Source organism: Pseudopodoces humilis, chromosome 24, assembly GCF_049639895.1.
Source record: "Pseudopodoces humilis isolate 2021_Gansu_Grassland_sample_001 chromosome 24, ASM4963989v1, whole genome shotgun sequence".
NCBI lineage: Eukaryota > Metazoa > Chordata > Aves > Passeriformes > Paridae > Pseudopodoces > Pseudopodoces humilis.
The window spans coordinates 5330918-5346556 of record NC_142223.1 but is presented as its reverse complement, the minus strand read 5'-3'; the positions used below and the strand labels follow the sequence as shown (position 1 = coordinate 5346556).

The following is a 15639-nucleotide window of genomic DNA, read 5'->3' as shown; positions in this document are numbered from 1 at the left end:
TTTTCTCTCTTAGCAAGTTATAGGCTTAGATAGGAATTCTGAATGGTAAGGATATGTTTCATCCGGACAAGGCAAGATAACTCCAACAGGCACGACAATGGGAGGATCAAGCTGTGGAAAACAGGCTATTATCAGCAGCAGGAAATGGAGAGCAAACTGTTATCAAAAAGCCGGTACCAGGACGTTGGCGGGGGGGAAAGATATGAAGCCCATCTGCTCTCAGAGGAAGGATGAGGGGCCCGGACTCTTATCAACAAGTGACCATCTGCAGAAAAAAGGAAACCAAAAACTCCAAAATAATGCTGATCAGCTAGAATAATGATGACCAGCAAAAAATATGCTGACCAGCAGAAAATAAAACTGTGAAGAGCATGATCCAAGAAGGCGGAACCAGGGAGGGGACATGTTTGAATATGCATTAACCCCTCACAGCAAGGATGGGATAAAAAGGGTATTCCCGAGATACCAGGTGTGCTCTTGGCAGCGCGCCAAGGCACCCGGCCGTAACTCTTTGCTTACTTTATGTCTCTTATTGTCTTTATTAAACCTTTTTAAAATTTTACAGGAGTGAACTTCGTTTTTCACAGCTGGAATTCAGCAGAAGGCAAATATAGAAATACAAAGTTCCTGGACAGCCAGGCTCTCTGGCAAATGCTTGGCCATATCCAGGGAACAGCACAGGGATATTCTCCCATGACCATGTGTTACCAGGCAGATTTGACTGTACATTGTAAAAGTGACTGCCTGAATGATTTGGAGAAGGCTTGAATAAGAAACTTTATTCTGGTCTTAAAAAAGAAAAAGTCAAGGCTTTTACAAATCCTACAAAAAGCATCTGAAATTGGAAAAATATAGAAACTCACCTATGTGGATGTAAACCAGATACTCTTCCTTTGCCCACCTTTGGGAGACATGGGATTAACAGCAGGTGTAGCTTCTTGGGGCCCTCAGTAATTCTTTCTTCTAACACAAGATTATTGTCACAGAGTCAGCTGGAAAATGAAGCTACTGGCACCAGAGTTTACAGAAAACTTTGGATGAAACAGAGCAGAAATATTACATGGCCCTTCCTTCCCATGTCCCTGCTGCCCTCACTTATTTGCAGCAATCTCAAAATCTTCCCATGTTTCACCAGAGATCCAGGGATCTCACAGTAATGTAGCCTCCATCTTCCTTTCCATTTGGCCTGGGTCCCTCATTCAGTGGGAGCAGGTGCAGACACAATTCTTGCCATGAACAGGACTCGGTAGGATTCTGTAATGTCACCTTTTACAGTAAGGAGGGCTGACACAAGCGGGGGGTCACTGGTCTGCAGGAAGAACCACACAGAAAACCAGCCTGGTGTTTTGAACATAGGAGACATAAGCTGATCACCTCCTAAAATCTGTGTTTCACATCTCAATTTTCAAGGTACCAGTTATAGCTAGAGGTGACAGGTTACAGCCACTGTGCTGGCTCCTTCCTGTCCCCAAGTGATGCTCATGCTGCAGGCAGTGAGGTATGACAGTGACTCAGAATTCTGTACCCAGAGTACCACAGAGACTGTCTCCACATCACAGCTATGGCAACTGGGCACAGCAGCAACCTCAGAGCTCCCAGAGAGGGCTGGAAGGAAACAGATCCTGTCAGCCCCCAGTAAATGCTCAGTGTTGTACAAGACCCAGAGGTTACCAAGAGGCACGATGTGGACTGGATACATCCTGCCAGAAACTCTGCTGCCTCTTTCTGTGTGTGATGGCAGAAATATTATTAATTTTGGAACCAGCTACTCATTCTGCCATCCCACACACAGGGAGTCAATGTCTTCAGTCTCCATGAATGCCCAAGGAGGTGAATCAGGAAGGGCAATCACAGCCTCATGGAGTTGTTGAGACATCATATCCAACCTCTATGATACAAGGCAGAAGTAGCCAGGGAAATGGGGCACCTAAAGTGGAAAGTCCAAAGGCCCCAGGAATGTGACTGACTGACTTTCTGGAATGTGCCAAAGGAAAGGCAGCCCATGGCAAAGAAATGTATTGCAGAGTGATCCATGTAAAGTCAGGTCTGCGCTGGCAAGGCTGCAGCAGTTCTGTCCCAGGGCCCTACAGAGCTCACTCAGGGCACCAGACCCTGTTAACAGCAGCAGCACTTTGGCCTTTGGACTTCCCTGCAGGAAGGGATTCCTCTGGGATACAAGTGGCTCACCCCTGTCCTTGCCACCACACAGCCAAGCACAGCCCTGGGGAGGCAGGAAGGCTCCAGATCATCTCATTGTTCCAGCTTCTGTTCCCAAAAGGGGGTTTGTACCACCCCTGCTCCTTCAGGGACCACACAGGAGCTGTCACCTCGCTGTGTCTGAGCCACCTGTGCTGCCCACACCCAGCAGCAGCTGTGGGTCACACCTCAACAGGAGCTGTGGGTCACAGAAACTTTGTGTGACAATCCAATATAAGCTCTGGGTGACATCCCAACTGTGAGTGACACCCCAATAGGAACTGTGGGTCACATCCCAATGGGACTTTTGTGTCACACTCCCAGCAGGATCTTTGGGCCACACCCTGACAGGAGCCCTGTGTGATACTCCAACAGGACCTTGGTGTCACATCCTGACAGGAGCCTTGGATAACACCCCAACGGGAACTGTGTGTCACATCCCTCCAGGAGCCCGGTGTGACACCCCTCCAGGAGCCCGGTGTGACCCTGCCAGGAGCCCGGTGCCAGCGCCGGGCCGTGCCTCACCTGCAGGTCGGCAGGTGGCATCCATGAGACGCTGATATGCTGCAGCTGCCCGCGCTCCAGGGCTCCCCTCGTACCGTCCAGCGTGAACCCCGCCTGCTGTAGCTCCGGGCCGCTGTCCAGGCTGAACTCCACGGCCTGGCACGGACAGAAGGCACAGTCACACCTGGGCCGCTGCCCTGCCCCTGCCCGAACTGCCCCACAAAACACCAGCTATCCACTGGGACATTCATTGTGTCACCTCATCACGCAATACTCCATTGAAATACCAGGATGGGAACTGTAAATCAGTTCTGGGCTCAAAATTCTGTATTCCTGAATTGAGGAAGCAAACTCATAAATTAAGGTTGTTGCTGACTTAGTATGATAATGCTAATTCCTTATATTAGCCCCTGGGAAATAATGTTTTCAAACACTGATGCTTTTATAATGTAAAATTTACCAGAAACTCTGAAAGCTGATCTTTTTAATTTATGAATTTGTGAATTTTGGACTGAAGGAATGAGCAGACCTCTGCACACTGTCAGGATCCCATACAGCACCTGGCACAAACCTGCAGGTTTTATTTCCCTCACCTTCTTGGCTGCCAGCAGAGGACTTTGCATGGTGCCAATGGTGATCTCTGCCCTGGCTGGCTCTGCTGAGCTCTCCATGTACTCCAGGAGCAGGAGAAGAGACCTCACTGCTTCTTGTGGCCCTAAACAAACAGCAACCAGGTCAACTTTGAGACAGTCAAAACTGCCTTTGGCAGTTTGGAGCCAACAGAAATTGCACCACTATGGTTCAAAACAAAATGATGTGTCAAACTCAGGAGCTGGCAGAGAAAAAGAGATCCTTTTACAGAGTTGTGAGGAATTAAGGAAAAAGAGGGTTTGGATAATTCGTAATTGCAAACTGCAACTGTTACGTGTTTATCAAGTTCCAGGCTCAGTTTCTAGCCCATGGCACACACCTCTGTGTACTTTATTCCAGCTTATGTGTATGTGCTTAGAATTATTTAAAACTCAGGAGTCAGGAGCTGTTTGCATCCTGTCTCTTAACACAGATCCTGTCCCAAGAAATTAAGGAAGAGTAACTTCAAACCCCTGGAAGTTTCATAACAGGACAAACAGGACAATCCAGGATATGTGATTATATATGAAATAATTTCTTAAACATTCAATACACCTCAGAGAAGTAGCAGAAAGCAAATGCATCTAATTCTTCATAGTAGTATTACATTATAATAAATTTTGCAGGGAAGCTGCAGAAGTGGAAGATGATCATTAAGAGAGAACTGCATTAAAATGAAGATAAAAACTTTCCTTAAGAGAAAGTTTTGTGGGTTTTTCTGTGCATTATGAATATATGCTGTAACATAATGCTTATTTTTTCTGATTCTGGAAAAATTGTCTTTAATTTCCTTTTTTCTTAAAGGAAGAGGAACATTCCCATGCCTGATCCCCCCCGTTCCATAATAAACAGTGGTGGCACTTTACCTCCTTCCTGTGGTGCCACAGATGAGGTCACAGCCAAGGACTCCATGGGTACATCCAGGGGCACTCCCCCCTCCACAAACATGAGGTGATCCCGGGCTGCACCCTTCAGGTGGATCTTGTGGGCTGTTTGCTGGGTGAGACAAAAAGTCCTGGTGACAGCTCAGATCACCTGAACGATGCTGGGACCTGGCCCAGGAAATTGTGAAATCACCTCCCACGTGAAAGATCCCAATGATCCTGGGCCCTAATGCAGGAGTTCTGCACCTGCCCCTGGGCTTGCCCAGTCTGGCACTTCTATTTTAAACAACCTGGCAAATGTGTCTCAGGAAGGCATTGGAAAAACGATTTATACAAAGGCCACTAAAAGAAGCAAAAATTTTCTGTTGCCAAACTTGGGTCAAGTGCCCATTCGTCTTCAGCTTATCCTGCTGTTCATTCCTAACTGCAATCCAAAGCTTGCAAGGACAGCAGCAGCTCCCGCTCAGCCCCAGCCCGCTTGCAGTGCTGTTGCTGGGCATTAGTGGTCACTCTGCACTAACTTTTGATGTCCTGGCAGGGGCCCAGGGCTGCCCGTGTGCATCCGGCCAGAGCATCCCAGGGCAGCTCCACAGATGGAACGTGGCACTGAGCGGCTGCAAGAGCAGCTCCCTGGTGCTCCTGCTCCTTTTGGGCTGTACTGGGCAGGTGGAGCTCCCCTCTCCCCTTTGCTCCGCCATTAAATGCTCCCTGCAGGAGCCCCTGGGAGCTGTGCTCATCTCCTGTCCCCTCCTGACCATGCCCTGAGAGAGGACAGGGATGGACCCCACATCACTATTTTTATCAATGAATAACTGAATATCTAAACCTGAAAAATGTCAGAGGGCCCCCAAATGTGCCCTTTCCTCCCTACATCAGTTCATCCAGCATTTAGACTGTTTTCATGATCCTGATTGTCTCACCTTCCCAAAGAGCAGAACCTTAAGACAGTCAGAGTAGTAGAGACTTTCATGATCAGGACTAAAAGTAACAACAAAATCCTGGGTCTTCCCAGCCTCAATTTTTCCTTCTGTTGGAGAGACACTGAACACACTGGAGCCATTATAGTTCTGTGTTCCTAGTAAATAAAAATGAGGATACAGATAAGAAAGGAGGATAGTTCTGTTTTACTTTTCATGAATTTTAAACCCATTTAATTTTTGTTGGAACAGCAAATAAATAAGAGCTAATACATGGCTTTGCAGCAAAACAGGGTGTTAGGAACACCAGAAAAATCCATCTATCAGTTCGATGCATTCATCTCCAGAGGAACTGAAACAGCATCACCAACCCTTCCTATATTCTAATGTATTTGTACAGAGATGAACATCTTTAAATCTAATCTTTAATATGCAATTACTGTGTGGATTTATTTAGATTTAAGGACTAATATTTCCTCACTTGTGGGTATTCGCTCAGGCTGTATAAATTTACAGCTCCCCATATTGAAAGAATTACTACAGCTCCTACTGGGGAGCAAAATGAGATCTTTAACTTCAGGGTTGTGATGCCCCAGGTCTGACAGTTGAGTGGATCTAAGAGGACACAGTGATGCTGCTTTACACCTCCTGAGTATTTAGCAGAGGAAAAAGAGGAAAGAATAAAAGAAAGTTTACCAACAATCTCTGTTCTCTGCATAGAAGATGTAAGAAAGGATGGAATTTTCTGCCTGTCTCTGTCCCATGTTGGTGAGAGCGACTCCAGTTGTACAGAGAACAGCAGGGTCAGGTTGGAAGTGTTCTCTATCTGGGGACATTCATTCACATAACAGCATTTGCATTATGGAAATTGATTCTCAGGCCTGTAAGATCCATAGTTTGCAAAGTGGCTGAATTAATTTTGCCACATTAGTGCAGCTCTTTGTCCCCACATGCCACCAGAGGCACAATCAGTGCTGCCCATAACGTGTCATACCAACCCCCATTCCCCATCAAATACTGGACTTTGGTTATTGACACACATTGGACGAAATCCAAAAGGAGACCGTTTATGTTCTCCTCCTCCTCACAAGAACTCCTGCTTTGCAGTTCAGCACAGAGGCCTTACCTTGACTGTGGCAGTCACCGTGTCTCTGGCCATGATGTATCCCATGTCCAGCACCTCTCCCACGGAGCACTCAGTGCTTGGCACCACCCCATGCCCGGAGAGGTGGAGGGTGAGGTTGGTCTTTCCCACCTGGATGTCCAGAGTTTCCAAGAACTGCCCAAGAGGGTGCCTGAGTTAGTCCATCTGCTGAGGGAACCCCCAACCCTCCAGCTGACCCCTCCCAAAGAGCCATCCCAGAACTGAGACAAGATCCAAATGCTGGGACAGGGAACAGAAGTTCTTCCTGTTGGTAACATGTGTGTGTTACACACCCCTCACATCTCTCCTTTCCCCCACTGCTGTTGTATCTTTTACTCACCCATTTATCCTCACTTGGACAAAAAGATATGATGAGGGGTTTCTTTTCACCTGGCTCAAGCGTTCCAACAGCTCTGACCAACAGGAAAGGGCCACTGGGATTCAGAACTGAGAATCCCAGCTAAAACAGTGCAACTCAAGGAAAAAAGTTCATAAAGATTGAGAAAAAAGACATGAGAACAGATTCTATATATTGTTTACATGTCTTTGGTCTGAACTAAGCATCTATAAGCTTTTGAGAGATCAATAACTCAAGAGAGAGTTGAGCTGGTGTCTCCTGCAGAGACAGTCTGATTAAGCAGAGGCTGAAGGCTGAGCTCACGTGCTCCAATCAAGGATACTTCCAGCTTCTGTGGGGAGATGTTTTCTATTGTAATTCTTTTCATCATTCTGTGGCCTGCAAGGAATGAAAACACTTCCCAAAGTGAGGATGGTCACTCCTGCCCTCCCATTCCTCCCCCTTACTCCTGCTCCTGCCTAGGCCAGGCACTCATCCCAGGCCTATGGCTAAGGCACTACTCAAAGCTCACCAAAATGCTTTCAGATTGGGCCAGTCACTTCTGGAGCTTTCAGGTCCATGGTTGGGGATCAGGTCTGCTCTCTCATGAGCCTCAGCTTGCCAGAGGCTCCTTGTTTTCCACTTAAATACCCACTAAGGGCTAATTTCTATCCTGACTTTTGAAAATACAAAACTCTACTGGCAAGAACTCATTGTCAGAGGGAAACCACTCCAAACCAGAATTCAAATTCCATACCTACAGAAACGTCCCCAAAGTTGGCCGCATTGATCCCGGAGTCGGAAGTGATCAGAACAGGTGGGGGTACAGCAGGGCAGTGCAGCTCCAGGTACAAGGTGTTGTGAGGGCTGGAGAGAGAGCAAAGGGATCTGGGGAATTAAAGGGCAGAGCTCTGGGTTCATACAGAGATAACAATTATTGCCAGGGATCTACTCCTTCCATGATGTCACTGCAGTGGTGTGACAGCACAGGGCTTGGTCACTGACTGTCTGTGCCTGAGCAGAGATGAGCTACAGCTGCCTAAAAGTTTTCACATAATTATTCCTTCAGCTGCTTTGATATTCATGTGTTTGATTCTTATCCAACTGGTGGGCTGGGAGCTTGAGTTTCTTACCACTGAGCTATGAAGTAATTAGGATCAGAAAACAAATTTCTCCCCCAAATGAATAAATTAGCAAGCCCACCCTTTCCCCCTCACACCTCTGGGTTATCCAACTGCACCCACCTGCAGGTTAAGTTCCCAGGGCCCTCCTCTCCAGTGGTGTGGCCACTTGCAACAAAGCATGGGATGATGTATTTGTTAAAACTCCCTCTGAAACTCTTTGTCAGGGAAAACTGGGCTGCTCTATAAACATCAGAACTAGAGAATCCAGGAATAAGAATTATCTCGTGAGTGAGAGAGCAAGAAAAACAAATAAATATCTGCTGAGCTATTTGTGATTATTGTTTCTTAGTCGCACCTAACTAAATGACTGTCAGTAATGGACCCACCTTACAAAGTGGTTGGCTTTTGTTGCCAAAAGAGAATAAAAATTAAGAACCCATATAACGGATGTTACACTAAAGATTGCAAAAACCTCAATCCAATTTGCTTTGGTTGAATACATCAGGTATTTCAGTGTCTTCCAGTACTTCTACATTTCAATGACATGTGAACACACATGATCACACTCCTCTAATGCAATATGTATGCAATACTTCTAAAATAGGAATTTTATTTTTACGATCTCTGTTGAAAGTGCTTAAAAATTATAATTAATGGGTTGCAATGGGCATGGGATTTTAGTAAAAAATATCAAAACATCCAGTACAGCCAAATGCCTGGTGCTTCAGTATGTATTTACTTCTAAATACTTGCAAATTACTAAGACTGGGCAGAAGTCTGGGGCTCTGAGAAGTTGAATTACCTGGTGTACAAGGACCCTCAAATATCAGATTTTGCATGTGAGTCTCCCAGCCTCCAGGCAGCAATGCTATTGATGTTGACTCTCCCTGAGGTGCTCACACCGCACAGGAACTGCTTCAAATGCACATTTCCCAGCAGTATTTCACTGCCAGCACTGATACTGACCATGACTAAATTGCTGGACTATGTAAGCCCTCAAATTAAAAATAGAAATTACTCCCTGGCATGGATTTGGGCCATCATCTGGTTCTGACAGATCTGTTCAAAAAAGGTTTCTTTGAGTAGTTTTGGTTGGTCCCCAAGTTGAGCTTTGCAGTTGCCCTTTCCATAAACCCTGTATTGGCTCAGTCCCATCCCCCGCAGAGCCCCAGCTCCTGCTCCCTGACAGATTCTTTGAAGTCTTCAATCCTTCTGATGCATAAAGGGATTCTTTGCCTCACATGAGAGGGTACAGCTGTGTGGCTCACAAGCAGCACTAATTTTGGAAACAGCCTCTGCAACACAGCTGAAGCTGTTCCCTCTCCAGTTTGCTGTCTTGTCTACCTACACTTTTAGTGGATTTATTAAACTACTTCTAAAGAGAATGTTGTCTGTGTAGTACAAGATGCTTCTGTTTACTTACTTGGGCTTTAACTCTTCAGGTTCTGTCTCTTTAGGGCTATTTACAGCAGCCAGGCATTTCCTGCTTCCAGCCTTTCCTCTGGGAATGGAAATGCTTGATTTTTTTCGCTCTTTCTTTGAATCTTTCCTCTTTTTGCCCATCGGAGACTGAGGGGGACTTCTGGAAATCTGACCAAGACAGGAGTGAGCAAAGACACAGCCCTGGCCCAAGAACACAGAGCTAAGAGGTGACACAGAGCAGGGGACAAGGGACAATGGGATGATAGTGACAGCCCACAGACACAGTAGCTCTTACAGACATATTTCCAATACTGTAAAATTTAAAAATTAGGTTGAAATGGACATATTTTATCCCCTCTTAGAAGAAGAGGTCTCCTCTTGGAGCAGATGAATAGAAGTCTGTATCTCATGGGAATTTTACCTGTTTATCTCATAATCAAAGACAATCACAGGTGCTCACAAAATTAACTGACCTAAGGGTTGCATATAAAGTCAATGGATGCTGCCAATTTTCAGGAAGTGTAGAAGTTTCTTTTTCTTTTTCGTAAAGAGTATTTCAGCTGGCATTTGCAATAAAACCCTCTAAGGACACTTTGGAAATTGTGAGCATGAAATTAAATTATTGCTCTGAACAAGCCACACACTGAGTGCACAGTCACACTATCATTCCTTATAGGCAGGTCCTGCATAGACCACAACCTTGGGCTTCATTAATATGCAAATAATTTTATGATAAAAATACCATCCAGAGAAACAAATATCTGGAAGTGACAGACCAACAGCATGTGCTGTTCTTAGCATTCCTTACTTGTGCTCCTGCCTCTGGCACAGCTGCTGTGCTGAGCCTCCATGCTGCCTCCTCCCTGATTTGCTGATCTGACAGCACCGGGCTGAAGGATACTCGGATGGAGCTTTTCTGGGAATGTGAGAGCACACAGAGGAGTGAGGGCAGAGCTCAGCCCTCAGACACATGTGACACCTACAGAGCTCAACAGGAGCACATACAGAGCAGCACACAATTCACACATCCAGTGCACTTCTGCTCTGAGGGAATCACAACATCCTCAGGATAAGGGCACTTGCAGCTTTTTTGGAAGTCTAGGATGTTACAGTGGCTTGGCTTTACATGGCCAATACTTTTGATATTTAAACATTCTTCACATCAATCACAGTGACAACACTGGGGACAGAGCACTCCCATAAGGCATTAGCCAGATTCGGTGCTTAACCCTCCTGTCTGATTTAAAACATTCTTTCAAACAATACAAAATATTCCAGCTATTTTAACAACAGTTGATGTTTTGTTTACAAGTGACAGCCTTTCTAAGCATACAGATGATCAAAAATTTGCAGAACACCCTACATTTAAAGTGAATTTACCTGCCCAGGCAGCACAGTTCCCACAGAAGGTGTAATGGTCACAGGACAGTCTTGGGGCACATGGAATTCAAAGCAAGTGGGGCCAACTGGGACAGGGTTCCCACTGCCAATCCATGGGACAGGGTGAGTGAGGGGGTTCCTGTCCACGTGGGAATTAAGCACATCCAGGGTGGCTGAAGACGCAGAGTTCAGGACTGTAGCAGCAAACTGAACCAAGGAATGAGACAATTCAAGAGGTGGGTGGACTCCAACTGCTTTGCATGACAGCTTGAATTGTCTAAAAATAAACACATGATAAATTGTCTCAGCATAAAATAGTGTCTTAATCAGCCCGGAAAATAGGGAGCTAATCCTGTAGTCCCTATTTAAGCAGAATTTCAAGCTTGCAATGGGAATTTTGCCTAAAGATGAACAATAATACTATCTATTTTTAAGGCACAATTGGCCAGAGTCCCTGCTTGAATTCTTCCTCTGTGAACTTCTGGAAATACATACAGTCAAATCAAAGTTTATGCCATCATTATTGCAGAAGCATTGGCTTAAGGAGTAAAGCATTTTTACAAAAAACAATTCCTTCAGTAATTGTGCTGAATAAGCAGCAGAGCACTTCAGGTTGAGGGGCTGCAACTTGGGTGTGGGACAAGAATAAACTTGAGGAGGGGTGGGAAAAGTCATCTCGGTAAAGACAGATGTGAAAACTTAGGATGAAACCAACAGACACTGAGCAACTCTTGCACCTGGAGAATTCCCACCTGTCTCAGCCTCACCTTATCCCAGCCTCACCTCCCCAAGGCAGGCAGGGATTCAATTTCTGAACTGGATTAACAGTAGGAGCTCAGTGACATTCAGATTTTAGCTTCCCAGCTGTCCATGCATTAACACACCTGTTGATCTCTGTCCTGCAGGAGAGCTCAAAGCTGTACTCTTTTGCCTTGGTGGCTTTAAAGATTATGTCCAGTGTCAGGCTTTCCAGGGGAAGAATAATTCCAAATCCATTGTTGGGCTGAACTTCAACAAACTGAAAAATGGCAGGATAAGAAATTATTAGTTAAATTATCAGTTTATTAGTAATATAAAATAAGACATTACTGGCAAGATTTTAAAAAATTGTTATTAAATGTGGAACCGTCAGGAAAAGAGAAACCTTCCAGGGAGAAGTTTTTGTCTGAGTCAATGTCCAGAGTCTGAGGGGCAGACTTCTCATCTCAAAGTAACTCAAAAGGCATTACATTCATTAACTCAGATTTCAGGAGAATCCCTTCCCCAGCTTCTTCCCATCTGTGGAAATCGCCTTCTTCTACTGTTCATTTACTCTTCACATAAAACTGAATGTAATATGGTAAAAATCTCAGCAGCTGCCCCATGTCTTTGAGAACTGATTCATGTCTGAGGCAGGGACACCACAGGGACAGGAGCAGTTCCACATCCACAGCTGTGCAGTGGTTTGTGCTTAAGTTAAAGATAAGTCAAGAAAGTCTTCCCATCACTCTTCAAGCTCCTCAGGAAACAATGCTGGGAAGTACAGCTTCCATGAAGCTGAAGTTAACAATTTATTTTAGCTACTCCTTGATTTTAATCCCTAAGACAGCAGAGAACAGGACAATGCCTAATTAACTGCCAGGTTCCTCCAGCTCTGATGCCAACATGCCCAGCCATTTCATACTGCTATTATGGAGCTTGAAGAACCAACTTTGTCCAAAAATTTATTCAGGAGACCCAGCCCACATGAACCCAGCAGGTCCTGTGCTTAAATTTGTGCTTTCACATCAACTTCTAGTGACTCAGAAAGTGCCCAGGCATGGATTGGGATGGTTCCCAAGGAGCACTTTAAAGGTAAAGCCTTTGGGCATTTGGTGCAAAGTGGGCACATTTCTTACCTGAGGCCACAGCCCCAAGCCTGTTTTATATAATGGTAAAAGTGCCCCAGGTGTTCTCTTAGGAGATCTCTTGGTGTAAAAACCCAGGAATTCTGATAGGAAAAGATCAGGAACAGGAAAATCTCCTCCCAGGGATTTGCATTGCTTTGCCAATGCAGAGGGTGTCACCCAGGGAGATTCACACACGCCAGGACAGAAGTCCACAGGGAGCAGGATTCCCAAGGGGCTTCAAGAACCAGTCATGATTTATTTACACTCACACTGAAGATGTTCCCATGACACTGAAATCTTTGACAGCAGAGGAGGTGTACTCTTTTGCCTGTGGGTAAATCCATACCTCTGGCAGTCCCACAAATCCAAACTCCTGGGGCAAGATGGATTTGTTTGTTAAGATGACATTTGCTTGCACAGCTTCATAGATTGTGCAGTATCCAAAGTTGATCTGTTCTGGGCTGATTTCCAAATCAGAAGTAGTAACAATGGCATGGACAGTAAAATTAACTTTTTTAGCCTGAAACAAATGCAGAAGCACAGGAGTAACACCGCTATCTGTGGGTTGTAAGGACAGGATTTAAATGAAATGTCCTCCAACAGGAAAAGTGCAAGAAAAAGTTACTCTGTTCCTTGACAGTAACATGATATCAGCACTGAGGAGAAAGGATTTAACTTCCTGTACTGCAAACATGAGACAAGAAAAAAACATCAAATCTGTATTAGCACTTTAAGCATCTTTTACTAATATCACAGAGCCCCAATTAGTAAAGAACTAATCTAAAATTAGATACCTTTAAGTGAACATTCACTAAAATAATTTACATAAACTGTCAGTCTGATAATCAGCATCACAAAAATCCCTGACCTTGTTCACGATGAGGATTGTCACTGGAACCTCCAGGATTCCTGTCTCTGCATTGAAATACCTCCCTGCATCTTCAGGAAGAGACTTCCTGAAAACACAAAAGTACAAATCCAAAGTACAGTAAGTGCCATTAAAACATTCTAACTATTTTCTCACCAAGGGGAACAATGGACTTTTGATGGATTATTTCCAAACAGAAAGAAAAACAAACTGAATCCTGTTACTTAAGGTCTGAAAGTTTTATTATTCAAAGCTTTTAATCTTCATTTAATTGTCCTCAAATTGGAGCAGTCACCTGGTTAAGCATCAACTCCAGTTCTTCACTAAAGGGAATTCTCATTAAAATTCTGCTTTCAAGATAAATTTAAATATTAGAGAAAATGGTAAAAGAATGGTGCAAGAAAATACCAATAAAAAATTAGTGACCTATCTAGGCCCACCTCCTGACCAAGGGAAAGAAGATGCAGTCAGGTCAAGAATATCAAGGTCAGGTCAAGAAGATCAAGGAAGATTCTGGATTTGTCCCAGATTTCCTTCATCTTGGGACCCCCAGGCAATGCTCTGAGCAGGAGGGCATGGGCTGCAAGACAGCAATGTCAGAATGGTTTACCTTGTACAGTTATATCGGAATTTTTTTTTGTTTTTAAAGACAGGATTTTGGACATGGGATTTTAAGACCACTCACAGAGGTCAGCGTACATTTATCCTTTTTGTTTTTAAATGCCATCATTTATCCTTTTTGTTTTTAAATGCCATCCGGTCATTTAAAATTCTGAAAAATTAAAAGCTTACTCTCCAATCAGAATATAAACCCTGTGCAGCTTCGCTGCAGCCCCAGCATGTCGCCAGCCCAGCCAAGGCAGTGGCTCCCTCTGGCCACTGGTGTTAATGATCAGCCTGAGGCAGAACCAGTTTGTATCCCAAAGCAGAGACATAAAGTGAACAAACCTGGAGCCCAGCAGTGCCTGATTACCAACCAGACTGGGAATTTATAAGGAATATACAGGTTTTCTCTAGGTGAAGCATCTTGCTGTCACAAGCTCCATTCCAGAGCTTCAAGCTAAGACAATACAAACCTGGAGTATTTTTAGCTCTGCTGCTCTATTTATATCTCAGAGCACCAGAGTGCGTTGCTTCCTGTTCTTGGATCTCCACAGTGCTCATGTTCTACTACTACTCATGGAATTGCATGCAACTCTTTAATGTATTGTTAAAGTCACTCAGTCACCGTGGTGATCCAAAATCTTGCTGTTATTTTGCTCTAAGAGTGATGTTGAAAAGTGTTGGGAATTTCTTTACACATAGAACTGAGGTTAAGTGGAAGGGAGGAGCAGAGCATCAGCTTTCACTTTGTCAGAGGACATCTGAATAGCAAAAAAAATTAATCTATTTCATAATAATCCAGAGGGGGAAGAAAACACTTGTAACTCTATGGACATGGGGATGGACTCTAAATTACATTGGGGAAAAAGTCCTGGAGTCCTTCAGAAAGTTCTCTGAAAATGGCACAGTTAAAGAGGAGCACAAAAAGACAAATCAAATTTAGACTGCCAGTATGAGCAGGACTAGTTCCAAATGCAGGGAACTACAGAACATGGTGTTTGGGAATGGTAAAAGGCAGCAGAGTAGAGAATGTGCCTTCAACTAAACTGGAAATGTTGGCTTTAAACTCTCAGAAGCTGGGTTTTGGAACACCTGCCCAAGCATGTCTGTGTGCACAGAACACTCGAGAAAACTTCCCAAACCTTCAGGCAGCTCCCTGCTCCCTCAGCACTGCTGAGTGGGGGGTTCCTTTCCTTTTGGTGTCACTTGTAACACAGCTGCTCTATTAATAGAGCTCCTAATGCCAGCTCACTGAGAGGCCTTCACAGAAATGTGTCACTGGCTCAGTGCTTCCCCTCAGCTCCCAGCACTGCCCCCTGCATTAGGTCTTTAAAACTGATCCATACCCTGAAACAGCCAGATACTTATTTTGTGTGTCAGAAATGCCTTAATTTTATCAAATCTCCTTGCTGAAGCTTCCCTGTTTTTTAAAGGAAGATTAAGGTTCTAAATCCAAGCTCTGCTTTCATCCCCTTGGAGAGGGTAGCGGTGCTTTGCAGCAGCTGAAGTTCAGGGACAGAATATGTTATCATGTTACTGTCGTAATCTGATGGGATTTGAGATGCTGCAAGAACTGTAAATACATTTAGTTCTTTGAATACCAACCTGGTGAAAATTTTGAAATCAGGGTAGAATCCAGAGGTGCTGAGCACATCTGTGAAAATCCAAACACAAATCCATGGGACTAAAAATCCATATCACAGAAGCAGCAGGTTTGCAGCAGCAGTCAAAGCCAAAGACACTGAAGTATTTGGCTGTACAC

The 15639-nt window shown here is 44.5% G+C and overlaps 1 protein-coding gene across 1 annotated transcript in view; it reads right to left on the bottom strand.

Annotated features, from left to right (window-relative positions):
• Positions 1-993: 993 nt before the first annotated feature.
• The window catches only part of CFAP74 (cilia and flagella associated protein 74), a 36220-nt gene continuing 21574 nt past the window's right edge, over positions 994-15639 (bottom strand). Inside the window, exons 24-40 of the mRNA XM_088066613.1 lie at positions 13275-13362; positions 12753-12926; positions 11423-11556; positions 10539-10815; positions 9979-10074; positions 9160-9305; positions 7857-7991; positions 7370-7479; positions 6956-7011; positions 6616-6735; positions 6258-6410; positions 5828-5957; positions 5135-5289; positions 4197-4326; positions 3294-3415; positions 2722-2856; positions 994-1309 (exon numbers count right to left, since the gene is read on the bottom strand). Coding sequence (XP_087922739.1) covers positions 1196-1309; positions 2722-2856; positions 3294-3415; positions 4197-4326; positions 5135-5289; positions 5828-5957; positions 6258-6410; positions 6616-6735; positions 6956-7011; positions 7370-7479; positions 7857-7991; positions 9160-9305; positions 9979-10074; positions 10539-10815; positions 11423-11556; positions 12753-12926; positions 13275-13362 — 2275 coding nt within the window. The 3' untranslated portion in view covers positions 994-1195. The remainder of the gene's footprint in view (positions 1310-2721; positions 2857-3293; positions 3416-4196; positions 4327-5134; positions 5290-5827; positions 5958-6257; positions 6411-6615; positions 6736-6955; positions 7012-7369; positions 7480-7856; positions 7992-9159; positions 9306-9978; positions 10075-10538; positions 10816-11422; positions 11557-12752; positions 12927-13274; positions 13363-15639) is intronic.